Below are 26,385 nucleotides of genomic sequence, written 5' to 3' on the forward strand. Positions count from 1 at the left end.
CTCTGGAACCAACTCCCCCCAGAGATTAGAATAGCCCCCACCTTTCTTGCCTTTCGTAAGCTTCTTAAAATCCACCTCTGCCATCAGGCATGGGGGAATTGAGATATTCTTTCCCCCTAGGCTTCTACAATTTATGTATGGTACGTTTGTATGTATGATTGGTTTTTAAAATAAGGGTTTTTAGCTGCTTTAGTATTGGATTGTCGCATGTTGTTTTTACCACTGTTGTTAGCCCCCCCCCCCCGAGTCTACGGAGAGGGGCGGCATACAAATCCAATAAATAATAATAATAATAATAATAATAATAATAATAATAATAATAATAATAATGGTGCACTTATGCACACCCAGTGAAGGGCTGCAAAATATTTTACTACCGCACTGTGGCCATAGCTTATTTTGTGGGTGTGGCTGGCTGGCCATGTGACCAGGTAGGAGTGGCTTGACGATCATGTCACCGGGGGATTACTTAAGGTCATGTGACTAGCTTAAAGGTGGCCAACTTGACGTCACTGATGTCAAGGGTTTTGGTTAGGGGTATAGGGTGCCTGGCTTCTGCTCACCTCGATACAATTTCCTACTATCTGTTTACTATTACGGAACATCCAAAATATATTTTTTAATTCTATATATACATGGCATGTGTACATATATACATACATACATGTATACATACTTATCTATCTATCTATCTATCTATCTATCTATCTATCTATCTATCTATCTATCCATCCATCCATCTATCTATCTATCTATCTAATTGGACTTATATACCGCCCCTCTCCGAGGATTCAGGTACACAAAAATATACATTATCTACCATACAAACTGTATGTGTATGTACACACACACATATGCACACACGGCTCTTCTAAAATTATACGAATCTACGGAGAGGGGCGGCATACAAATCTAATAAAAAATAAAAAGAAAAGAAAAGAAAAATAATAAAATAAAATAAAATAAAATAAAATAAAATAAAATAAAATAAAATAAAATAAAATAAAATAAAATAAAATAAAATAAAATAAAATAAAATAAAATAAAATAAAATAAAATAAAATAAAATAAATAAAATAAAATAAAATAAAATAAAATAAAATAAAATAAAATAAAATAAAATAAAATAAAATAAAATAAAATAAAATAAAATAAAATAAAATAAAATAAAATAAAATAAAATAAAATAAAATAAAATAAAATAAAATAAAATAAAATAAAATAAAATAAAATAAAATAAAAATAAAATAAAAATAAAATAAAATAAAATAAAATGAATATACACATTCAAACTCATTTACTGAGATAGGAAAAACATACCCAGAGCCAAGAATGGGGAAAAAGAAAAAAAATCTAAATTTTTCTGCTGGTTCCGCATACCTGACTGTACCCATACGAGCCCATCACTGTCCGAGCCCCTTACGGACATCTTAGAAAGGGGGAGAGGTCAACTGTACTCAATCTAAGGTTGAAGATTTTGAGGTTTGGTGTAGAAACAACAGAGTCAGGTAGTGAATTCCAGGCATTGATCACTCTATTGCTGAAGTCATATTTTCTGCAGTCGAGATTGGAGTGGTTTAAATTTACTTTGAATCTATTACATGCTTGTATGTTGTTGCGGTTGAGAGTAAGGTAGTCATTAACAGGAAGGACATTTTGGTATATGATAATTATGGTTAGATCAATTCGGAGGCGACGTAGTTGTAAATTGTCTAATTTCAGTATTTCAAGTCTGTTGGAGTAAGGTATTTTGTTACGGGAGGAGGAATAAAGAACTCTTACTGTGAATGAAGGAAGTACTGGGATCGCTCCCTGGCATCTCCACCAGGAAGTCCCAAAGGTGCTTTTTCAAGAGTTGGACTTTGGAGGTTTATCTGTGCCCTTAAGGTCACCTGAATAGTGCAAGTGGGTGTGGAGACTTCTAGGAACTGCTGAATGGACTTTGTTGTAATCAGGATATGATGTCATATCCTTCTCCCTCTGTTGAAGGAAGAGTGCTAATGACCAGATAACTGCAAGAAATATAAACCTTCCCATTCTCCACCATTCCATCAGAAGTGAAAAAGCTTCTTGGGTGAGAAGTAAAACATCTTCAAAGAAAAACAAAGTCCAGTTGCCTTTTGAAAATGCATTTTTGGGACAACCATGAAAGTGAATCTGCAGAAACACCTCCACCAGGAAGCATCATAAGTAACAAACTGAACTTCCACAGCTCAAAGATTTACCACCCAGCAGAATAGAAATGAACTAAACTGTTCCGCAAAGCGAAACAAGATTTAGAAAGATGGGGAGAATGCAACTATCATTCATTGGGAGAATCGCAGTCATAAAGTCCAACACTTCACCCAGATGGCTTTATTTATTTCAGACGGCAGCTATAAAATTAGACAGAAAATATTTTAGAGAAACAAAAAAAATAATATTTATTTATTTATTTACTTACTTACTTACTTACTTACTTACTTACTTACTTACTTACTTACTTACTTACTTACTTACTTATTGGATTTGTATGCCGCCCCTCTCCGGAGACTCGGGGCGGCTAACAGCGATAATAAAACAGTGTATAATAATAATCCAATAGTAAAAACAGTTAAAAACCCATTATTATAAAAACCAAACATACATACAGACATACCATGCATAAAATTGTAAAGGCCTAGGGGGAAAGGGTATCTCAGTTCCCCCATGCCTGGCAGCAGAGGTGGGTTTTAAGCAGCTTACGAAAGGCAAGGAGGGTGGGGGCAATTCTAATCTCTGGAGGGAGTTGGTTCCAGAGGGCCGGGGCCGCCACATAGAAGGCTCTTCCCCTGGGTCCTGCCAAGCGACATTGTTTAGTATTGTTTAATATCCAAATTCATATGGGCTGGGGGGGGAAAACCAAGAAAGGGGCGGCATACAAATATAATAAAGAAAGAAAGAAAGAATCAAATTCAAGGTACGACAAGATACTACAAGACAACTGAACTAGAGGGGGGGGTTGGGCTCCCTGACCTAGAAATATGTCATCAAGCAATAATCTTACTTTGAGGAAAAGAATGGATTGTTCTGAGTAATAAAAGAATTCTAACATTGGAGGGACATAACAGTAAGGATGGCATGCCCATTTATGGGAAAATAAGAATACTAAATACACACACACTTCCAAACCACTATTGGTTTCTTACTCGGATGGGTGGGGTGGCATTCCAGTGGCAAAAATGGAGCTGCATGCGCAACTCTTGGTGACCGACAGCTGGACGCGCACATTGGAGCAAGATTTGGCTTCTGTGCATGCAATTTTGTAAGAGGATGCACGAGTGCATTAGATTTTGGAGATTTTCCACATTTTTTCAATGAAAAATCACCAAAATCTCACCCGCATGTCTTCTCACAACATTTGCTTCCTGCACATGTGCAGAAGCCAATGCGCATGCATGCGCGCCAGTCACCCAGAGCTGTGCATACATCAGCACCAGTAGTGGAGGTAAGTTGCAACCCCTGCCTGTTCTAAACACATACTCTATGGGAGACACTATTACACACATGGGGGAAAATTAGAAATAAACATTATGTAGATATGCATTAGCATCCTTCAGTCTCGAAAGACCATGGTATCATGTTCTGGATCCCCCATACATACTAACATACATACCAACCTGTTCTGTCGAGCTCTCTGGTAGAATCCTCCCGAAAATGCACAGATACAATTTCAGACACACACGCGTTTGAAAATTCAAAACAATGTTCTTTATACCGAAAATGCAAATAAACGAAGCCCTCTTTTTGTATAGCAAAGAGCACTCGTCTCCAAACAAACTGGTAATTTGTACAAGTCCCTTATCAGTTCTGTGATACTTAGCTTGCAGCTGGGAGGCCATTCACAGTCCTTCTTCTTTCACAAAGTGAAACACACTTTGCTCTGGTTTAGTTTCAAAGCGGGGAAAAATCAGCACCCAAAGGTCAAAGTCAGCAAAGCAGGCACGAATCACAACGATCAGATAATCCTCCACAATGCCCAAACCCACAGGCTGCTATTTATAGCAGCCTCACTAATTACCACAGCCTCACCCAACCACAGGTGGCCTCATTTTCTTTGATAATAATCTCTCAGTTGTTGCTGCCTATGCATCGCTCTCCGCATGCGTGGCTGTATTAACTCTTGTTCCGAATCCAAGGAGGAGCTAGATAATTGATCTCCTTCTGAGCTGTCTGCCACAATCTCCTCCTCCCTGTCACTCATGTCTTCTTGGTCAGAGGAGCCTTCATCAGCAGATTCCACCGGGAGCAAAACAGGCCTGCAGCATGTGGATGTTTCCCCCACATCTACAGTCCTTGGGGCAGGAGCTGGGCCAGAGCTAACCACAACACTAACTTACTAACCTGATGAGCCAGGGTGGCGCAGCAGGTAGAGTGCTGTACTGCAGGCCACTGAAGCTGACTCTAGATTTGAAAGTCAGCGATTCAAATCTCATCATCGGCTCAAGGTTGACTCAGCCTTCCATCCTTCCGAGGTGGGTAAAATGAGGACCCAGATTGTGGGGGCAAAATGCTGGCTCTGTTAAAAAGTGCTATTGCTAACATGTTGTAAGCCGCTCTGAGTCTAAGGAGAAGGGCGGCATAAAAATTGAATAAACAAATAAATAAACCTAACATACTAACCATACATACTAACCTACTATCCTATGTATATATACCTCAATGATTATTTGTTTTTGATTGATTGATTGATTGATTGATTGATTGATTGGACTTATATGCTGCCCCTCTTTGTGGACTCAGGGCGGCTCACAACACTTCGATAAACAGATACAATATAAAATATTTCTATGCCAATTCATAGAATAATTGTCTTAAAACTAGTCATTTAAAAACAATCACATTCACACTGTCACATTCAATACATTTACTGGGCAGAGGCTGGGGTCTAGTGACCCCAAGCCTGCCGACCTAGCTGCATTTTCAAGTTCTTACAAAAAGCAAGGGGGGTAGGGGCAGTGCAGATTTCCAGGGGGAGTTGATTCCAGAGGCCCGGGGCCCCCACAGAGAAGGCTCTTCCCCTAGGACCCGCCAAACAACATTGTTTAGTTGACCGAACCTACAATGGAGGCTTTGATTTATGCCAACACACCAGAAACAACAAAAAGGAGGACTTATGAAGAGCTATTGGATAGCTCCTGAAAGACCTCCTGAAAAAAACACCTTTGGAACTACTTCGCCCATATCTTCCAGCCAGCTAGAAGCATAAGATTGGGAGTGGGGTCAGTCTTGAACAAATGGCTGAAGGAACTCAACCTAAGTTGACTTTAGTTATCCCAAGTTCCAAATATTGGACCTCACTTATTTCCCATCCCTTCTCCCCACCCCACCTCCCTCTCGTCCTCCTTGGATAGGTCTGTCTGTCACTCACAGCCAAGCGACTAGCCAGGAAGAACTGCGTGGTCAAGAACCTGGAAGCTGTTGAAACGCTGGGCTCTACTTCAGTCATCTGCTCGGATAAAACCGGCACGCTCACCCAGAATCGAATGACGGTCTCGCATCTTTGGTTCGACAACCAAATCCACACTGCGGACACTACAGAAGACCAATCAGGTACAGTAATACCTCATCTTATGAACCTAATTGGTTCCAGGGGGAGGTTCGTAAGACGAGAAGTTCGTAAGGAAACAATGTAAAATCAATTAATCCGTGCAACGGAAAAAACCCCCCGCAAAAAAACACCTTTTGAAACAGCCGGGGGTGCTGCCCAGCGTCCTCTTGAACCCGAACGCCAAACCCGAACTTCCGGGTTCAGCATTCGGGAGGCCGCCGGGAAGCCCCGCCGCCCGGCTGTCACCTTTTAAAACAGCCGGGGGGCTTCTCGGCGGCCTCCCGAACGCCGAACCCGGAAGTTCGGGTTTGGCGTTCGGGTTCAGGATGCTGGGAAGCCCCCCGGCTGTTTCAAAAAGCGACAGCTGGGCGGCGGGGCTTCTCGGCGGCGGCAGGTTCGTAAGAAGAAAAAAGTTCATAAGAAAAGGCAAAAATTTTCTGAACCCCGGGTTCGTATCTCGGGTTGTTCGTAAGACAAGGGGTTCGTATCATGAGGTACCACTGTATTTGCAAGGCCTAGCAACAAGCAGAGGGACAGTTGGTAACGATGGGCACCAGGTTGCCCACCTTAAGCTTACTGTAAAGACAACCTGCCACGTTGCTGCCCGTTACCTCTTGTTCTGCTTTCTTCCAGGTCAAAGTTTCGACCAGTCCTCGGAGACATGGAGAGCTCTGTGTAAAGTGGTCAGCCTCTGCAACCGGGCCTCTTTCAAATCAGGACAGGATAATGTACCTGTGCCACGGGTAAGAAAAATTAATATGGATTATTATTTATTTAGTGTATTTATTTATTTACGTATTTGTTGTTTATTAGACTTCTCTGCTGCCCTTATCAAAGCGACTCAGGGCGGTGTACAGTGTTCCCCCACTTTTCGCGGGGGATGCGTTCCGAGACCGCCTGCAAAAGTCGAATTTCCGCGAAGTAGAGATGCGGAAGTAAATGCTCTATTTATGGCCTTCCCTTAACACTTTAAACCCCTAAATTGCGATTTCCCATTCCCTTAGCAACCATTAAGATTATTACTCACCATGTTTATTTATTAAAGTTTATTTAAAAAAATATTTATTAAAGGTGGACGAATGTTTGGCAATGACATATGATGTCATCGGGCAGGAAAACACGTGGTATGGGGGGGGGACCCAAATATTTTTTAATTAATATTTTTGAAAAACCGTGGTATAGACTTTTCGCGAAGTTCGAACCCGTGAAAATCGAGGGAACACTGTACAACATTGTAAATGCAGACACTTTTTAAAGGTAGCCCCATGTAGAGAGTGTTACAGTAGTCGAGCCTCCAGATGATGTCTCTGGCCCCTGGAGGCCTTCTGAAGGCCTGAAACAGCCCATTTCCCAAAATCTGGGGGTCTGGTAGGCCCATTTTCCGCGCTTCCCAGGCTCCAGAGGCAAAAGCGCCCTCCCCACCCTGCTGGAGCCTCTCTGGAAGCTGAAAATGCCCTCCCAGAGCCTCCAGGCGAGCCGATAATCAGCTGGCCGGCACATATATGCACATTGGAGTTGAGCAGATATGGCTCCACGTGCCACCTATGACACCCGCCATCCCTGACCTAGAATTATGTAACTATGTATGTTATAGATATATATTTGCGAGGTATATGCATTAATATATGTATAAATATGGAGTTTAAATTTTATTTTTTTAAATCTTGTATCAATGCAAATTCATCCAGCACATCAACAAGTGTTAATCCTCTTTCTGTGTTTCTCTCCCTTTTCAATCCCAGCGAATTGTGATCGGAGATGCCTCAGAGACAGCCCTACTGAAATTCTCTGAAATCACCCTCGGCAACGTCATGGAGTACCGGGAGCGCTACAAAAAAACCTGTGAGATTCCCTTTAATTCCACCAACAAATTCCAGGTGAGACGCTGACTTTCAGACCCCTTTGGTTCCAAGAAGTTTGTTAGTACATGGTAAATGTGTGTTAGGGTTTGCCACTGTAAACTTGTACTGTCACTTTAAATGTTACCGTTGCTACTGTAAAATTGTACTGTCACTTAAACAGTTAAATATTCTAGGCTGGTTCGTCATTACAGGGCGCCAGTACTCCTTCCCTCGAATGACGCTGTGACGCACATTTCTGCTCAGTCATTTTTACTTTGCCTTGAGAGGGGGAGTGTAATTAGCTTTGTGCGTATTTTATTGTATTTGCTTAGTGCTTGTTATGGGATTGTTTCTATCTTTTGTCTATATGTAAATAGTACTTATTAAGCATAACTAAGTCTGTGTCTTTGTTTCTTTGGCTTTATCACACACACACACTCTGTTAAAATTCTCTGCTCGGTGTATGTCGAAGGTCTCATAGCCTAGCTATACCGAGACATGCCAACAAAGTTCAACAAGGGTCACCAAAAGGAACTCTGATTCAAATCGGACTGAATTAACCTGGGATTTTAAACCAAACTCCTCGGTTCCCTCCTACTTATAGGTCATTGCCAAAAGCCAAGAAGCTAGAAAGTTGCACAGCTCACATTAGAGAAACATCTTTCAGCTGTGGCGAGGGGGGCATTCGCCCAGGTTCGCCTGGTGCACCAGTTGTGACCCTATTTGGACCGGGAGTCACTGCTCACAGTCACTCATGCTGTCATCACCTCGAGGCTCGACTACTGCAACGCTCTCTACATGGGGCTACCTTTGAAAAGTATTCAGAAACTTCAGATCGTGCAGAATGCATCTGCGAGAGCAATCATGGGCTTCCCTAAATATGCCCATGTCACACCAACACTCCGCAGTCTGCATTGGTTGCCGATCAGTTTCCAGTCACAATTCAAAGTGTTGGTTATGACCTATAAAGCCCTTCATGGTACCGGACCAGATTATCTCAGGGACCGCCTTCAGCCGCACGAATCCCAGCGACCAGTTAGGTCCCAGAGTGGGTCTTCTCCGGGTCCCGTCAACTAAACAATGCCGCTTGGCGGGACCCAGGGGAAGAGCCTTCTCTGTGGCGGCCCCGGCCCTCTGGAACCAACTCCCCCCAGAGATTAGGATTGCCCCCACCCTCCTTGCCTTTCGTAAGCTACTTAAAATCCACCTCTGCCGCCAGGCATGGGGGAATTAAGATTTCTTCTCCCCCTAGGCCATTATAATTGTATGCATGGTGTGTTTGTATGTATGTTTGGTTTTGTATACTAAGGGGTTTTTAATTCGTTTTTTAGTATTGGATTATTATTGTATACTGTTTATGATTGCTGTTAGCCGCCCCGAGTTTTCGGAGAGGGGCTGCATATAAATCCAATAAAACTTGAAACTTGAAACATTGGGTATAGACCAGTGATGGCAAACCTATGGCGTGAATGCCATAGGGGGCACAAGGAGCCATATCTGCTGGCAGGCAAACCGTTGCCTTAGCTCAGCTCCAACTTGCAAGTGTTGCCATCCAGATTATTTTTGGCTCGCACACAGGCTCTGAGAGGGTGTTTTTGACTTCCAGAGCGCCTCCGGGGAGACGAGGGAGGGTGTTTTTACCCTCCCCTGGCTCCAGGGAAGCCTTTGGAGCCTGGAAGGATGAAACACAAGCCTATTGGGCCTACTAGAAGTTGGAAAACAGGCCATTTCTGGCCCTCAGAGGGCCTTTGAGATGGAGGAAGCTGTTTTCGCGGGGCCCCCACATTGAATTATGGGTGTGGCCACTCACACATGCACGATAACACACACATGCACGCTCTTTCGGCACCTGAGGAAAAAAAGTTTCGCCATCACTGGTCTAGGCAAAACTCATGGACTCTATGGTCTTTCCCTTTCTTTCAGCTCTCTGTCCATGAGCTTGACAATCCCAGAGACCAGCGCCATCTGCTGGTGATGAAAGGTGCTCCCGAGAGGATCCTGGAACGCTGCTCCACCATTATGATTAAGGGCCAGGAGTTGGCCCTTGACGAGCAATGGAGGGAAGCATTCCAAACAGCTTATATGGACCTTGGTGGACTGGGCGAGCGTGTGCTGGGTAAGAAAGAAATTTTTCATTAAGTAATTTTTTAAAAAACCTCTGCAACTCCCTACTCGTAGGGCACCTCGATCTTTGAGAAGAACCTCATCAAAATGCCCTCTTTCTGGATCTTCTCTTTCACTCACTCGTTGCGTTCTTCCAGGGAGCAATTATACTCTTGCAAGGAACCACCATGGAACTCTTCTACAATGTCTCAGACGTATTTTACATGAGTAGCATTCAGGAAAATTAAATAATAATGTCTCCAAGCTTCTTGAGCTTTGATCTGTCGGGCTCTCTGGTAGATTCTCCCAACAATTCACAGGTACAAATTTCAGACACACACACGTTTGAAAATTCAAAACAATGTTCTTTATAATGAAAATTCGCTTAAACCAAGCCCTCTTTTGTTATAGCAAAGAGCCCTCATCTCCAAACAAACTGGTAATTGGTACAAGTCCCTTATCAGTTCTGTGATACTTAGCTTGCAGCTGTGAGGCAATTCAAAGTCCTTCTTCTTTCTGAAACACACTTTGCCCTGGTTTAGTTTAAAAGCGGGGGAAAATCAGCACACAAAAGGTCAAAGTCAGTAAAGCAGTCACGAAACACAAGGATCAGATAATTCTCCACAATGGCCAAACCCATTTATAGCAGCCTCACTAATGACCACAGCCCCACCCAACCACAGGTGGCCTCATTTTCTTTGATAATAATCTCTCAGTTGTTGTTGCCTATGCATCACTCTCCGCATGCGTGGCTGTATCATTAACTCTTGTTCCGAATCCAAGGAGGAGCTAGAGAATTGATCTCCTTCTGAGCTGTCTGCCCCACTCTCCTCCTCCCTGTCACTCATGTCTTCTTGGTCAGAGGAGCCTTCATCAGCAGATTCCACCGGGGGGGGGGGCAAAACAGGCCTGCAGCATGTGGATGTCTCCCCCACATCCACAGTCCTTGGGGCAGGAGCTGGGCCAGAGCTAACCACAACAAGCTTCATCCTTTGTATGGCAACTACCGAACTACCCATCGACACCCTCGACAGTGTCATCCTCTTACCCTTCACCCAAACAACTAACCCACAAACCTATAAAATAACATTATGAATCATTGATAAAAGGATGAAGAAATTCAAAACGACAAAATTTAAACTCTAACGCAAGTTTAGAAACTCAAAACTTTAATCTGTACTGATAGTTAAGATCTTAAAAGCTGTAGAGTAATCGGGTCAACAGATACGTTGTCACTATTTACGTCTGATAAATTTATAGATATGAATTTATCTCTTCCTTTCTTTCTTCTTCTTTCTTTTCAAAGAATCTTTCTTCTCAATCTGTATAGTCTGGAGGACAGAAGGGAAAGGGGGGAAATGATCGAAACGTTTAAATATGTCAAAGGGTTAAATAAGGTTCAGGAGGGAAGTGTTTTTAATAGGAAAGTGAACACAAGAACAAGGGGACACAATCTGAAGTTAGTTGGGGGAAAGATCAAAAGCAACATGAGAAAATATTATTTTACTGAAAGAGTAGCAGATGCTTGGAACAAACTTCCAGCAGACGTGGTAGATAAATCCACAGTAACTGAATTTAAACATGCCTGGGATAAACATAGATCCATCCTAAGATAAAAATACAGGAAATAGTATAAGGGCAGACTACATGGACCATGAGGTCTTTTTCTGCCGTCAGTCTTCTATGTTTCTATGTTTTATTTTTTCCTCTTCTCTTTATTTTCCCTTTTTCCTTTCTTCTCTCTCTCCCTTTCTTTCCTTTTATATATGTGTGTATTTTGACTTATAACTGTATGCTCTAAATTCATATACATTTGTACCAATATTCGCATAGTCTTTTTGCTTTGTGTATCCCCTGCCCTATTTATCTTCAATAAAGATTTTTTTTTAAGTGCCAACGACTTGGATTATGAGAAACCTGAAATATCAAGTGAAGCCCCAAAAGCCCAGTTGGAGCACTGTGGGCCTAAGTGAAGACGGAGCTGTATTGAATTTGAATGAATAATTGGACTTAGAAGCTTATGAAATAGGTCTCACAATGCTTCTCTCTTGTCCACAGGTTTCTGCCACCTTTACCTTCCCCAGAATGAGTTCCCCCATGGCTACCACTTTGACAGTGACGAAATGAACTTCCCCACTAGTGGGCTATGCTTTGCAGGCCTTATCTCGATGATTGACCCACCCAGAGCCACTGTGCCGGATGCCGTCATGAAATGCCGTACTGCAGGTATCCGGGTAAGTTCATCAGATGTATTAGTATGTAATAAAGTATTATTTACAAATACAGTGATACCTCGTCTTACAAACGCCTCGTCATACAAACTTTTCGAGATACAAACCTGGGGTTTAAGATTTTTTTGCCTCTTCTTACAAACTATTTTCACCTTACAAACGCACCGCCGCCGCTGGGATGCTCCACCTCCGGACTTCCATTGCCAGCAAAGCACCCGTTTTTCTGCTGCTGGGATTCCCCTGAGGCTCCCCTCCCACCTCCAGACGTCCGTGTTTTTGTGATGCTGCAGGGGAATCACAGCAGGGGAATCACAGCAGCGCAAAAACGGGCACTTCACTGGCAACGGAAGTCCAGAGGTGGGGTTTCCCAGCGAGGGGAGCCTCAGTGAAATCGCAGCATCGCAAAAACACAGAGGTCCAGAGGTGGGGTTTTGAGGACTTTGGTGTTTTTGCGATGCTGTGATTTCACTGATGCTCCCTTCGCTGGGAAACCCCACCTCCGGACTTCTGTTGCCAGCGAAGCGCTCGTTTTTGCAATGCTGGGATTCCCCTGCAGCATCACAAAAACACAGAAGTTTAGAGGTGTGGTTTCCCATGGAGGGGAGCCTCAGCGGAATCCCAGCAGCACAAAAACGGGCGCTTCGGCTTGCAAAAGGGGTGAATTTTGGGCTTGCATGCATTAATCGCTTTTCCATTGATTCCTATGGGAAACATTGTTTCGTCTTACAAACTTTTCACCTTAAGAACCTCGTCCCGGAACCAATTAAGTTTGTAAGACAAGGTATCACTGTATATACAAATATCAACAACAGAGTACAAACCGCACACAGTTACTCTCAAAGATAACTCCCCCCACGGGGAACGGTACTGGCACCCCCTTATGGCCAAACCAGTCATAGCTCTTAAAGACATATTACATCTTTACATAAACTACCATTGGTAGTTTAATACATGGCAACCCCAAAACAGGTGAGTACCAATGTACTAACAAGATGTTCTGATGATTTCAATGGTTGGAAAAGTATTTGTAATAATGCTGTGAAAGCCATTGGACATGTTGAAATCTTACAAGATTCTAGGACAGTGATGGCAAACCTAGGACATGTGTGCCAGAAGTGGCATGCGGAGCCATATTGGGGGCCATATGAGCTCAGGTCCGGCAACAGCTGGTTTTTGGGACTTCTGGGCCCACTAGGAGTCAGGAAACGGCCTGTTTTCATCCTCCAGTGGGGTGGGGAAGGCAGTTTTTGCCCTTCCCAGACTCCTGGAAAGGCTCTGGAGCTTGGGGAGAGCAAAAGAGCAGGCCTTCTGGTCCAACCAGAAGTCAGCAAATCTATCTATCATCTATCTATCTATCTATCTATCTATCTATCTATCTATCTATCTATCTATCTATCTCTATCTCTATCTATCTATCTCTATCTATCTATCTCTATCTATCTATCTATCAATCTCTATCTATCTATCTATCTACCTACCTACCTATCTCTATCTATCTATCTATCTATCTATCTATCTCTATCTATCTATCTATCTATCTCTATCTACCTACCTACCTACCTACCTATCTCTCTATCTATCTATCTCTATCTATCTATCTCTACCTATCTATCTATCTCTACCTACCTACCTATCTTTATCTATCTATCTATCTATCTATCTATATCTATCTATCTATCTATCTATCTATCTATCTATATCTATCCATCAATCTCTATCTATCTGTCTATCTATCTATCTATCTATCTATCTATCTATCTATCTATCTATCTATCTATCTATCTAATTTATATGCCACCCCTCTCCAAAGACTCAGGGCGGCTCACAACTTATAAAAGAACAATGCGGTACAAATACAAATCCAATTAATATGAACCCACTAAATCTAAACTAAAATCCCCATTATTAAAAATCAATCATACCCAATCAACAACAACATACATGCCATTCATCGGCCAGGGGGCTAGAATCTAATGGCCCCAGGTCTGGCGGTATAGATGAGTCTTTAGATTGCTGTAATTCCCCCCCCTCCCATTTCCCCCCCCCCCAGGTGATCATGGTAACAGGAGACCATCCAATCACCGCCAAGGCTATCGCTGCCAGTGTTGGCATCATCTCAGAGGGCAGCGAAACTGTGGAAGATATCGCCACCCGCCTCCGAATTCCTGTAGATCAGGTTAACAAGCGGTGAGCATCTTAATGCCCAGACATGTTTAAAAAGCTACTTTGAATGACAGCAGCACCAGACAAGAAAGATATTCTGTGGAAGGGAAGATGTCATATGGCTGGGGTTGCTACTAGGAAGTGTCCTGATCTTGAAAAGCTTTTCTTTCTTATTTCAAGAGATGCCCGGGCATGTGTGATCAATGGAGGTCAATTGAAAGATATGGAAAGTGAAGAGTTGGTTGAGATCCTCAAGATGCATCCAGAGATGGTCTTTGCTCGCACCTCTCCACAGCAGAAGCTCATCATTGTAGAAAGCTGTCAGAAACTGGTAAGGTCCAAACTTCTTGTTGAGAAATGTAGATATATTTGACACCTACTTTTTACATTCCCATTGAAACCAGAACATTTACAGAACCAGTTAGCATCATGAAACCGCTGGGTGAGATCATCCAAGGGCATAGGGTGAGGTATCATCAGTACGCGGATGATACCCAGCTGTACATCTCCACCCCATGTCCAATCAACGAAGCAGTGGAAGTGATGTGCCGGTGTCTGGAGGCTGTTGGGGCCTGGATGGGTGTCAACAGACTCAAACTCAACCCTGATAAGACGGAGTGGCTGCGGGTTTTGCCTCCCAAGGACAATCCCATCTGTCCGTCCATCACCCTGGGGGGGGAATTATTGACCCCCTCAGAGAGAGTCCGCAACTTGGGCGTCCTCCTCGATCCACAGCTCACATTAGAGAACCATCTTTCAGCTGTGGCGAGGGGGGCGTTTGCCCAGGATCGCCTGGTGCACCAGTTGCGGCCCTATTTGGACCGGGGGTCACTGCTCACAGTCACTCATGCCCTCATCACCTCGAGGTTCGACTACTGTAATGCTCTCTACATGGGGCTACCTTTGAAAAGTGTTCGGAAACTTCAGATCGTGCAGAATGCAGCTGCAAGAGCAGTCATGGGCTTCCCCAGGTATGCCCATGTTACACCAACACTCCGCAGTCTGCATTGGTTGCCGATCAATTTCCAGTCACAATTCGAAGTGTTGGTTATGACCTTTAAAGCCCTTCATGGCATCGGACCAGAATATCTCCAAGACCGCCTTCTGCCGCACGAATCCCAGCGACCGGTTAGGTCCCACAGAGTGGGCCTTCTCCGGGCCCCATCAACAAAACAATGTCATTTGGCGGGGCCCAGGGGAAAAGCCTTCTCTGTGGCAGCCCCGACCCTCTGGAACCAACTCCCCCCAGAGATTAGAATTGCCCCCACCCTCCTCGCCTTTCGTAAGCTCCTAAAAAGCCATCTCTGCCATCAGGCATGGGGGAACTGAGATATTATTTCACCCTAAGCCTTTACAATTTATGCATGGTATGCTTGTTTGTATGTATGTTTGGTTTTATAAATAAGGGTTTTTTTTAGATATTTTTAGGATTGGATTTACATGCTGTTTTTGTTGCTGTTGTTAGCCGCCCCGAGTCTGCAGAGAGGGGCGGCATACAAATCCAATAAATAAATAAAATAAATAAATTTACAGAAGCAGTAGCATCATTTATACAAAATATCAAGCACTGATAATTCTCCCCGTAGATTTTTTTCCCCTTATGGTTTTAATATGTATAAAGGCCAATTACCATAATATAGATAATTGATTTGTGTAACCCCATAAATCACGACTGATTTATAATTTGATATAAATTTCCCAGGTGGGTTTTGATGAATCCAGTAAACAAATTAAGCATGCTATGTAGACATAATTAAATAATTGTCTGCATCCTCCCCATCCTCCAAAGATAATACAATTCAGGGTTGCCATTTTTTAAAAATCTTCATAATTGCTTTGTAAAATACATTAGGCTGAATGGACAAGTGTTTTTAATTGCATTACTCTGGGATATATTGAAATGTCTGAACCACACAGCGTCTGCTCCTTTTGGGTGGACCAGTTCTGATATTAGGAAGCTTCTAATTACTGTATTTTTCCATCTATACGATGCCCCTATTCTCCCCTGCACATACACACACTTTTCCTACCCAAAATTCAGAAATCAATATTTTAAACATAGGTTTGGATAGGATAGAATAGAATAAGATAGGATAGGATAGAATTGTTTATTGGCCAAGTGTGAATGGACATACAAGGAATTTGTCTTGGTGCATATGCTCTCACTATACATAAATCTACAGAGTCTACGGAGAGGGGCGGCATACAAATTTGATAAATAAATAAATAAACAAACAAACAAACGAATGAATGAATGAATGAATAAATAAAGTAAAAGATACATTCGTCAAGAATTGCAAGGTATAACACTTAAAATATTTACTGACCCCTAACATCCTGGACACAAATTGTTTCAACTCCTACCCTCAAAACGTCGCTACAGAGCACTGCACACCAAGACAGCTAGACACAAGAACAATTTTTTTCCAAAACGCCATCACTCTACTAAACAAATAATTCCCTCAACACTGTCAGACTTTCTACTAAATCTGCACTTCTATTCTACTAGTTTTTCTCATCATTCCTATCACCCATTTCCTCCCATGTTGACTGTATGACTGTAACTTGTTGCTTATATCCTAAGATTTTTATTAATATTGCTTCTTCATTGCTTATTTGACCCCTATGACAATCATTAAGTGCCGTACGACATGATTCTTGACAAATGTATATTTTATTTTGTGTACGCTGAGAGCATCTGCACCAAGACAAGTTCCTTGTGTGTCCAATTACACTTGGCCAATAAAAATTCTATTCTATTCTATTAATGATAGTCATAGTCAATGAAGGGCTACCAAAATTTTTACTATCACCCTGTAGCCGTGGCTTATGCATTTTCTTTCAACGTCTTTCAGTGCAAATTGGGTGTTCTGGGGTAGAGTTCAATTTTCGCTACCCCACTGTGTTCTCCACCATCCGGGCAGTAGCCCACCCCTAGTCATCGTATACAAATAAGCAACCATATCACATTAGGAAACAGTCAATATAAATCATAAGAATACAAGCCACAAAGTTACAGTCGTGCAGTCATTAGTGAGAGGAGATGGGTGATGGGAATGATGAGAAGATTAATAGTAGTGCAGACTTTGCAATAGTTTAAGTGTTGAGGGTACTGTTTAGCAGAGTGATGGCATTCGGGAAGAAATTATTCTTGTGTCTAGTTGTCTTGGTGTGCAGTGCTCTTTAGTGTCATTTTGAGGGTAGGAGTTGAAATAATTTATGTCCAGGAGGGGTCTGTAGATATTTTCCCCGCCCTCTTTTTGACTCATGCAGTATACAGGTCCTCAATGGAAGGCAGGTTGGCAGTAATTGTTTCTTATGCAGTTCTGATTCTCCTCTGAAGTCTGTGTCAATACAAAAGGCTCACGACTGGAGGAAACCCCTTAGCTTGTCTCTGCAATCAGAAGTTTCGATCGTGAGACTACTTGTTAGTACAGGAGTACATGTGTTTTAGGGTTTGCCACTGTAAACTTGTACTGTCACTTTAAATGTTACAGTTGCTACTGTAAAACTGTACTGTCACTTAAAGAGTTAACTTGTACTTGAAGAGTTAATATTCAAGGCTGTTTCGTCACTTCCTCATTGAAGCTATAAAAGCTCATTATTCTGCTCGGTCATTTCCTTTTCACTTTGCCTGAGAGAAGGGGGAGTTGTGTTTAAGCTCCATGCCTGTATAAGCTTCGTGCTTATTATCTATACAGTGATACCTTGTCTTACAAACTTAATTGGTTCCAGGATGAGGTTCTCAAGGTGAAAAGTTTGTAAGACGAAACAATGTTTCCCATAGGAATCAATGGAAAAGGGATTAATGCGTGCAAGCCCAAAATTCACCCCTTTTGCCAGCCAAAGCTCCCGTTTTTGCGCTGCTGGGATTTCCCCTGAAGCTCCCCTCCATGGGAAACCCCACCTCCGGACTTCTGTGTTTTTGCGATGCTGCAGGGGAATCCCAGCAGGAAAATCCCAGTGTTGCAAAAACGAGCGCTTCGCTGGCAATGGAAGTCAGGAGGTGGGGTTTCCCAGTGAAGGGAGCATCAGTGAAATTGCAGCATTGCAAAAACACCGAAGTCCTCGAAACCCCACCTCCGGACCTCTGTGTTTTTGCGATGCTGGGATTTCACTGAGGCTCCCTTCGCTGGGAAACCCCACCTCCAGACTTCCGTTGCCAGCGAAGTGTCCGTTTTTGCACTGCTGGGATTCCCCTGCTGGGATTCCCCTGCAGCATCACAAAAACATGTCTGGAGGTGGGGTTTCTCATGAAGGAGAACCTCAGGGGAATCCCAGCAGCACAAAAACGGGTGCTTCACCGGCAACGGAAGTCCGGAGGCGGGGCATCCCAGCGGCAGCGGTGGGTTTGTAAGGTGAAAATAGTTTGTAAGAAGAGGCAAAAAAATCTTAAACCCCGGGTTTGTATCTTGAAAAGTTTGTATGACGAGGCGTTTGTAAGATGAGGTATCACTGTATTGTATTTTGCTTTGTGCTAATCTTATAATTGCTCAGTGCGTATTATTCTGTATTTGCTTCATGCTTATTCTGGATTGTTTATATTTAGTTTATATGTAAATAATACTTATTTAACTAAGTCTGTGGCTTGGCTTTATCACACATCCACGCTCTGTTAAAATTCTCTGCTCGTTGTTGTCCAAGGTTTCATAGCCTAGCTAACCGAGACAAGCCAACACTACTTTGCAGAGATAAGGTATCGACAGTTTCGCAGGAAGAAAGACACGGTGTAGCAAACCCTGTGAGCAGACGGAATATTAAAGAGAAGGGTTGCTCATTACAAATCTTTGTTCTGAATCCTGTGCGTAGAACCCAAGTCTCACACTTCTCACTCTTGTCCACAGGGTGCAATTGTGGCTGTTACAGGAGATGGGGTGAATGATTCCCCGGCGCTGAAGAAAGCCGATATCGGAGTCGCGATGGGCATTGCTGGATCCGATGCAGCCAAGAATGCTGCAGATATGATCTTGTTGGATGACAACTTTGCCTCCATTGTCACCGGCGTTGAGCAGGGTCAGTTCCTGGGAGGATCCCTTGCTTAGAGAGATTCTGAGATAGGTTGTCTTCACAAACCTAGAACATGAGCAATAGTGCTTAGACTTATATACCGCTTCACAGTGCTTTACAGCCCGCTCTAAGTGGTTTACAGTGTCAGCCAATTGCCCGCAACAATCTGGCTCCTCATTTTACTGACCTCGGAAGGATGGAAGGCTGAATCAACCTTGAGCCTGGTGAGATTAGGGGTCCTCATTTTATTGAAGGGGTGTCAAATTCAAGGCTTAGATCTGGCCTGCAAGGCCAACCTGAAAACAACAGAGCAGCCCGTAGTGCATCTGCCAGCAAAAATGGAGCTTGGGAGGGCTGGTCGTAGCCGTCCCAGGCTCTATTTTCAGCCATGACAGCCTCCTGTAGCCTTCTGTCAGTGAAAATGGAGCTTGTGGGGGCCCCATGTGCCTCCCAAGTTCCATTTTTGCTGACAGAAGGCTGCAGGAAAACATTTATTTGTTTGTTTGTTTGTTTGTTTGTTTGTTTGTATGCCCCCCTTCTCCTTAGACTCAGGGTGGCTTACACGTTCGCAATCACACATTTTTAACAGAGCCAGCATATTGCCTCCACAATATTCCCTCCACAATCTGGGTCCTTATTTTCCCCACTTCAGAAGGATGGAAGGCTGAGTCAACCTTGAGCCGGTGATGAGATTTGAACCGCTGACCTACAGGTCTACAGTCAGCTTTAGTGGTTTGCAGTGCTGCACTCTACCTGCTGTGCCACCTCGGCTCAGCATTATGACTTTAAATGGAGCTCAGGAGCCTGTTTTTGCAGATGCAGCACTCAGGCTGCCACAGGCACCCCTGACATGAGTAACGTCAAGCTAGCCATGCATTCTCATGCAATCCCTGAGGTCAAACACAACCCTTATGTAGCCCTCAATGTGAGATCGAGTGTTACTTGTTTTACTGCCTTAGGAAGGATGGAAGGCTGAGTCAACCTGGAGCCTGGTGAGATTTGAACTGCCAAATTGTAGGCAGCCAGCAGTCAGCAGTAGCAGCCTGCAGTACTGCACTCTAACCACTGCGCCACTGTGACTCTTGCAACACATAGAAGGAAACCATTTATGTCCTGCATTTTTCTCTTTTGTTTCTCCTCCAGGGCGCCTGATCTTTGACAACCTCAAGAAATCCATTGCTTATACCTTGACCAAGAACATCCCTGAGCTGACCCCTTACTTGATCTACATCACCGTCAGTGTCCCTCTTCCTCTTGGCTGCATCACCATCCTCTTTATCGAGCTGTGCACAGACATTGTGAGTCCTAAAGCAGTGTTTTTCAACCAGTGTGCCGTGGCACACTAGTGTGCCGCGAGACATGGTCAGGTGTGCCGCGAAGCTCAGAGAAAGAAAACAAGAGAGAGAGAAAGAAAGAAAGAAAACAAGAGAGAAAGAAAGAAAGAGAGAGAAAGAAAGAGAAAGAGAACAAGAGAGAGAGCAAGAGAGAGAGAAAGAGAGGGAGGGAAGGTGGGAGAGAGAAAGACATAGAGGGAGGGAGGGAGGGAGAGAGAAAGAGAGCAAAAAAAAGAGGAAAGAAGGAAGACAGAAAGAAAGAGGGATGGAGAGAGAAAAAAGAGGAAGGGAGAGAAAGAGGGAGAGAGAAATAGAGCAAAAGGGAGGAAGAGAGAGAATTTTTTTGTCCAATATTTTTTTAGCCGCCCCCCCCCCCACTCAATGTGCCCCATGGTTTTGTAAATGTAAAAAATGTGCCGCGGCTCAAAAAAGGTTGAAAATCACTGTCCTAAAGGAAGCAGAATAAGAGATACCACCACCCCTCTAAACCATCTTTAATTTTGTGGATGTATAAGCCACTTCTTTTGAAACAAACTTCATCCTGGCTTAGCCTGAAGGGTTAACCCAACCTGTTTAAGGCAATATCACTGGTGCATTCACACAACACACTAAACCCATTAAGCCAGTGGCTGCATTTATGGGTTATAAAGTGGGTTATTTTTCTTAATAGTTTAATTTTGAGGTAGCTAACCAATTTAGGCCAATTTAATAAGAGTTGGAAGGGACCTTGGAGGTCTTCTAGTCCAACCCCCTGCTAGGCAGGAAACCCTACACCACTTCAGACAGATGGTTATCCAACATCTGCTTAAAAACTTCCAGTGTTGGGGCATTCACAACTTCTGGAGGCAAGATGTTCCACGGATTAACTGTTGACTGTCAGAACATTTCTCCTTAGTTCTTACTTCTCTCCTTGTTTAGTTTCCACCCATTGCTTCTTGTTCTGCCCTCAGGTCCTTTGGAGAATAGCTTGACTCCCTCTTCTTTGTGGCAACTCCTGAGATATTGGAACACTGCTATCATGTCTCCCCTGGTCCTTCTTATCATTAAACTAGCCATGCCCAGTTCCTGCAACCATTCTTCATATGTTTTAGCCTCCAGTCCCCTAATCCTCTTTGTCGCTCTTCTCTGCACTTTTACTAGAGTCTCAATATCCTTTTTGCATCGTGGCGACCAAAACTGAATGCAGTATTCCACACATTTAGCCTAATTGGTTAGGATGGTCAAGGTAAACCCAAGTGATACAAAGTGGTACCTCTACTTACGAGCTTAATTCGTTCCATGACCAGGTTCTTAAGTAGAAACGTTTGAAAGAAGAAACAATTTTTCCTATAGGAATCAATGTAAAAGCAAATAATGCAATGTACAGGGAGGGTGGAGGCCCTGTTTCCTCCCAGGAGATTCCTGGAGAGGCCCCATGGAGGCTTCTCCCTGCCTTTTCCAGCCCTGTTTCCTCCGAGGAGATTCCTGGAGAGGCCCCACAGATGCTTCTCCCCATCTTTTCTGGCTGTTTCCTCCCAGGAGATTCCTAGAGAGGCCCTGCCTTTTCTGGTTACAATATCGGAGGCTCGGGTTTGTAAGCGGGAAATGGTTCTTGAGAAGAGGCAAAAAAATCTTGAACATGGTTCTTATCTAGAAAAGTTCGTAAGTAGAGGCATTCGTAGGTAGAGGTACCACTGTACTAGGTTAAGTGTGTTGCATGAATCCAACCTTAGAGTTCAAGTTTCAAGTTTCAAGTTTTACTGGATTTATATGCTGCCCCTCTCCGAAAACTTGGGGCAGCTAACAGCAATCATAGACAATATACAATAATAATCCACTACTAAAAGCAAATTAAAGCCCCTTAATATAGAAAACCAAACACACATACAAACATACCATGCATACCATTGTAACGGCCTGGGGGGAGAAGAAATCTTAATTCCCCCATGCCTGGCGGCAGAGGTGGGTTTTAAGTAGTTTACGAAAGGCAAGGAGGGTGGGGGCCATTCTAATCTCTGGGGGGAGTTGGTTCCAGAGGGCCGGGGCCGCCACAGAGAAGGCTCTTCCCCTGGCTCCCGCCAAGCGACATTGTTTAGTTGACGGGAGAGATTTAAAGCCTGCGCTTGCTCCAAAAGGTTTTCATCCACCATCCAAAAGTTTCAGAGTCCATCATAGCACGTCTGGAGTGAATTTAACCCTGCCCTTGTATGTCAAATGCTTATTTTGGATATTCTGTCTTCCCCCATAGTTCCCCTCGGTTTCACTGGCCTATGAAAAGGCTGAGAGCGACATCATGCACCTGAAGCCCCGAAACCCTCGACGGGACCGCCTGGTCAACGAAGCCCTAGCTGTCTATTCCTATTTCCAGATTGGTATGAACGCATGCAAAGAAGGCGCCACCTAGTGGTTAGAGCTAACCAAAGAGAGAATGCATTTGCTAGAAAGCGATGTGCTTTTTAAAATTAAACTTTAAAATAAGCCTCCAAAGTTCTTTTTTTTTTTAAAGATACCTTACTAGAATATGTTTTAATTAGCCTTATCCAACAGAGGTCTCTCCAGATGGATCAGGGGGACTATATCTCCTACACCAGTAGGGAATTCTAGGTACTGGAGTCCCAAAAACGTATCAGGAAAGACTTAATGAACTCAATCTGTATAGTCTGGAGCAGTGTTTTTCAACCAGTGTGCTGTGGCACACTAGTGTGCCGCGAGACATGGTCAGGTGTGCCGCGAAGAAGAAAGCTCAGGTTCTGGTCTCACAACTTTTTGCTGAGAGAGAGAGAAAGAGAGAAAGAGAGAGAAAGAAAGAGAGAGAGAAAGAGAGTGTGAGAGAGAGAGAAATCAAGAGAGAGAGAGAAAAGAGAGAAAAAGAAAGAAAGAGTGAGAAAGAAAGAGAGAGAGAAAAGGAGAGGAAAGGAGAGAGAGAGAAATGAGCAAAAAGGGGAGGAAAAAAGAGAAATGAGAAAATGATTGAGACAGAGAATGAGAGGAAAGAGAGAGAAACAAAAGAGAGAGAGAAGTGACTCTTGATTTAAAGCATATGATAAAAAGCACCCAAAGAATAAGAGGAAAAAACCCAGCCCTCACCTGTTTTTGGAAATGTTTCAAGAGTGTGTATATACACACACACACACAAGGGTGGGGAGGAGACAGGGATTGAAAAAGAGAGGAGAGTGTCTTGGGCATAGTTCCCTCTAAGCTGAGCAGGTGAGCAATCACTCACTTAAAAATCATCAACTCAGAGTTTTCCAAACCTGCCCAGAAGCCGAGAGGGAAATTTTATTATTATTTCTGTGTCGCCCAGTCCCGAAGGGACTGCCGCTCAGACACTATACTTTTCCGCCCACCCCCAAAAAAATGTAGAGAGAACACTGGTCTTTGGGTGTCATTTTGTGTCATTTTGGTTGGTGGTATGCCCCAGGATTTTGTAAATGTAAAAAATGTGCCACGGCTCAAAAAAGGTTGAAAATCACTGGTCTGGAGGACAGAAGGAAAAGGGGGGACATGATCGAAACATTTAAATATGTTAAAGGGTTAAATAAGGTTCAGGAGGGAAGTGTTTTTAATAGTAAAGTGAACACAAGAACAAGGGGACACAATCTGAAGTTAGTTGGGGGAAAGATAAAAAGCAACATGAGAAAATATTATTTTACTGAAAGAGTAGTAGATCCTTGGAACAAACTTCCAGCAGACGTGGTTGGTAAATCCAGTCACTGAATTTAAACATGCCTGGGATAAACATATATCCATTGTAAGATAAAATACAGGAAATAGTATAAGGGCAGACTAGATGGACCATGAGGTCTTTTTCTGCCGTCAGTCTTCTATGTTTCTATGTTTCTAGGATGCTGGGTTAGAAAAGGACATCAAAATTAGGGCTAGAGTTTACAAGATTCAATACAGTACCTGTGGGGAGCACCAGGTCCTGACAAATAACCTTTTTAAAATGCTGCAAAGTGGCATTTGTAGGGTCATTTCAATGGCCGTATTAAAATAAAAATAGATGGAAAAGAGACAAGCCAGGAAATTATTATTATTATAAATATACCATCCTGCCTAGAAGCCAGAAGATAAGATTTATTTATTTATTTATTTATTTATTTATTATTTAGATTTGTATGCCGCCCCTCTCCGCGGACTCGGGGCGGCTCACAGCAAAATATAACAAATCGTAACAAATCCAAATCAATTTAAAATATTTTTAAAAGTTTAAAAAGAACCCCATTTACTAACAAGCACGCACACAAACATACCATGCATAAATTGTAGATGCCCGGGGGAGGTGTTTCAGTTCCCCCATGCCTGACGGCAAAGGTGGGTTTTAAGGAGTTTACGGAAGGCAGGGAGAGTAGGGGCAGTTCTAATCTCTGGAGGGAGTTGGTTCCAGAGAGTTGGGGCCGCCACAGAGAATTCCCCTGGGGCCCGCCAACCGACATTGTTTAGTTGACGGGACCCGGAGAAGGCCCGCTCTGTGGGACCTAATCGTGGTGATAAGGACCATCCTTGTGAGTTGGAAGAGAGAGCAAGGCGCTACTTTCTTACTTTACCACATTTGGTGAATGTGCCTACAATATACCTCTACTTAAGAACTTAATTTGTTCCATGACCAGGTTCTTAACTAGAAAAGTTTGTAAGTAGAAGCAATTTTTCCCATAGGAATCAATATAAAAGCAAATTATGCATGCAAACCCATTAGGAAAGAAAGAAAAGCTCGGAATTTGGGTGGGAGGAGGAGGAGGAAGAAGAGGAGGACAGTAGCTGCCAAAGGAAGAAGGGGAGGGGAGGTGAATCAAACAAATACAAAACTTTAAGGCTTAAAAAAAAAAAAGAGCCGGTGAGGAGGAGCACGCGCTCCTCTGGCAGCCCAGAAAAGCCTAAAATGACCGGGATTAAAGGGGGAATGGCAGGAAACTGGCTGGGCCTTCGTGCCGCTTTCAAATTTCCTGGGAAATTTTTCCGGGCTTGGGTTCTTTTCTTTCTTTTTAATTAATATTTTTATTGATTTTTATAATATAAAACACACACACAACATATAACATGTGCTCAGTGATCCCACCACCAGACAATCTATCATACCCCACCACCAGTTGGGGCTATTTCTTGTATAAATCATTTAAACCCAAGAGTGAAATATTTCTTTACATATTATTTATTTATTTATTCATTCATTCATTCATTTAATTATTTAATTATTCATTCATTCATTCATTCAATTTTTATGCCGCCCTTCTCTTTAGACTCACGGCGGCTTACAACATGTTAGCAATAGCACTTTTTAACAGAGCCAGCATATTGCCCCCACAATCCGGGTCCTCATTTTATCCACCTCGGAAGGATAGAAGGCTGAGTCAATCTTGAGCCGGGGATGAGATTTGAACCGCTGACCTTCAGATCTACAGTCAGCTTCAGTGGCCTGCAGTACAGCACTCTACCTGCTGCGCCACCCCGGCTCTTATAGAGTGATTCCAACTTGTTTCTTATAGCTTGGTCTCAGATCCTACTCGCCATATATCGTCTTACCTTGTCCCATCGCCCCATCAGCTGTTGCAAATCAGTTTCATTAATCAAATTCATCCTTCTATCCATAATCTCGAATTGAATGTGGTCCACCATATACCTATACCAATTTTGCATTGTCCATTTTGTCGCATCTTTCCACCCCAAGACTATTACTGCCTGAGCGCTTCTGGGCTCGGGTTCTTAAGTAATAATAATAATAATAATAATAATAATAATTATTATTATTATTATTATTATTATTATTATTTATTAGATTTGTATGCCGCCCCTCTCTGAAGACTCGGGGCGGCTCACAACAACGATAAAAACAATATTATACTGGCACAAATCTAATATTAAAAAAACTAAAAACCCTATCATAATTAAAAACCAAACAGCACATACATACCAAACATAAATTATAATAAGCCTGGGGGAAAGATGTCTCAAATCCCCCATGCCTGGCGGTATAGGTAGATCTTAAGTAGTTTACGGAAGACAAGGAGGGTGGGAGCAGTTCTAATCTCCGGGGGGAATTGATTCCAGAGGGCCGGGGCCGCCACAGAGAAGGCTCTTCCCCTGGGGCCCGTCAGACGACATTGTTTAGTCGACGGGACCTGGAGAAGTCCAACTCTGTGGGACCTTATCGGCCGCTGGGA

General features: G+C 43.1%; 1 protein-coding gene across 1 annotated transcript in view; it reads left to right on the forward strand.

Moving 5' to 3' along the window:
• ATP4A (ATPase H+/K+ transporting subunit alpha) overlaps positions 1–26,385 on the forward strand; it is a 58,970-nt gene that overhangs the window by 22,129 nt on the left and 10,456 nt on the right. The window contains exons 9-18 of the mRNA XM_070763962.1: positions 5,373–5,571; positions 6,203–6,312; positions 7,312–7,446; positions 9,334–9,526; positions 11,572–11,747; positions 13,795–13,931; positions 14,088–14,238; positions 18,752–18,920; positions 20,058–20,212; positions 22,476–22,599. Coding sequence (XP_070620063.1) covers positions 5,373–5,571; positions 6,203–6,312; positions 7,312–7,446; positions 9,334–9,526; positions 11,572–11,747; positions 13,795–13,931; positions 14,088–14,238; positions 18,752–18,920; positions 20,058–20,212; positions 22,476–22,599 — 1,549 coding nt within the window. The remainder of the gene's footprint in view (positions 1–5,372; positions 5,572–6,202; positions 6,313–7,311; positions 7,447–9,333; positions 9,527–11,571; positions 11,748–13,794; positions 13,932–14,087; positions 14,239–18,751; positions 18,921–20,057; positions 20,213–22,475; positions 22,600–26,385) is intronic.

The sequence above is a fragment of the Erythrolamprus reginae genome, chromosome 11, assembly GCF_031021105.1.
Source record: "Erythrolamprus reginae isolate rEryReg1 chromosome 11, rEryReg1.hap1, whole genome shotgun sequence".
NCBI classification, from domain to species: Eukaryota; Metazoa; Chordata; class Lepidosauria; order Squamata; family Dipsadidae; genus Erythrolamprus; species Erythrolamprus reginae.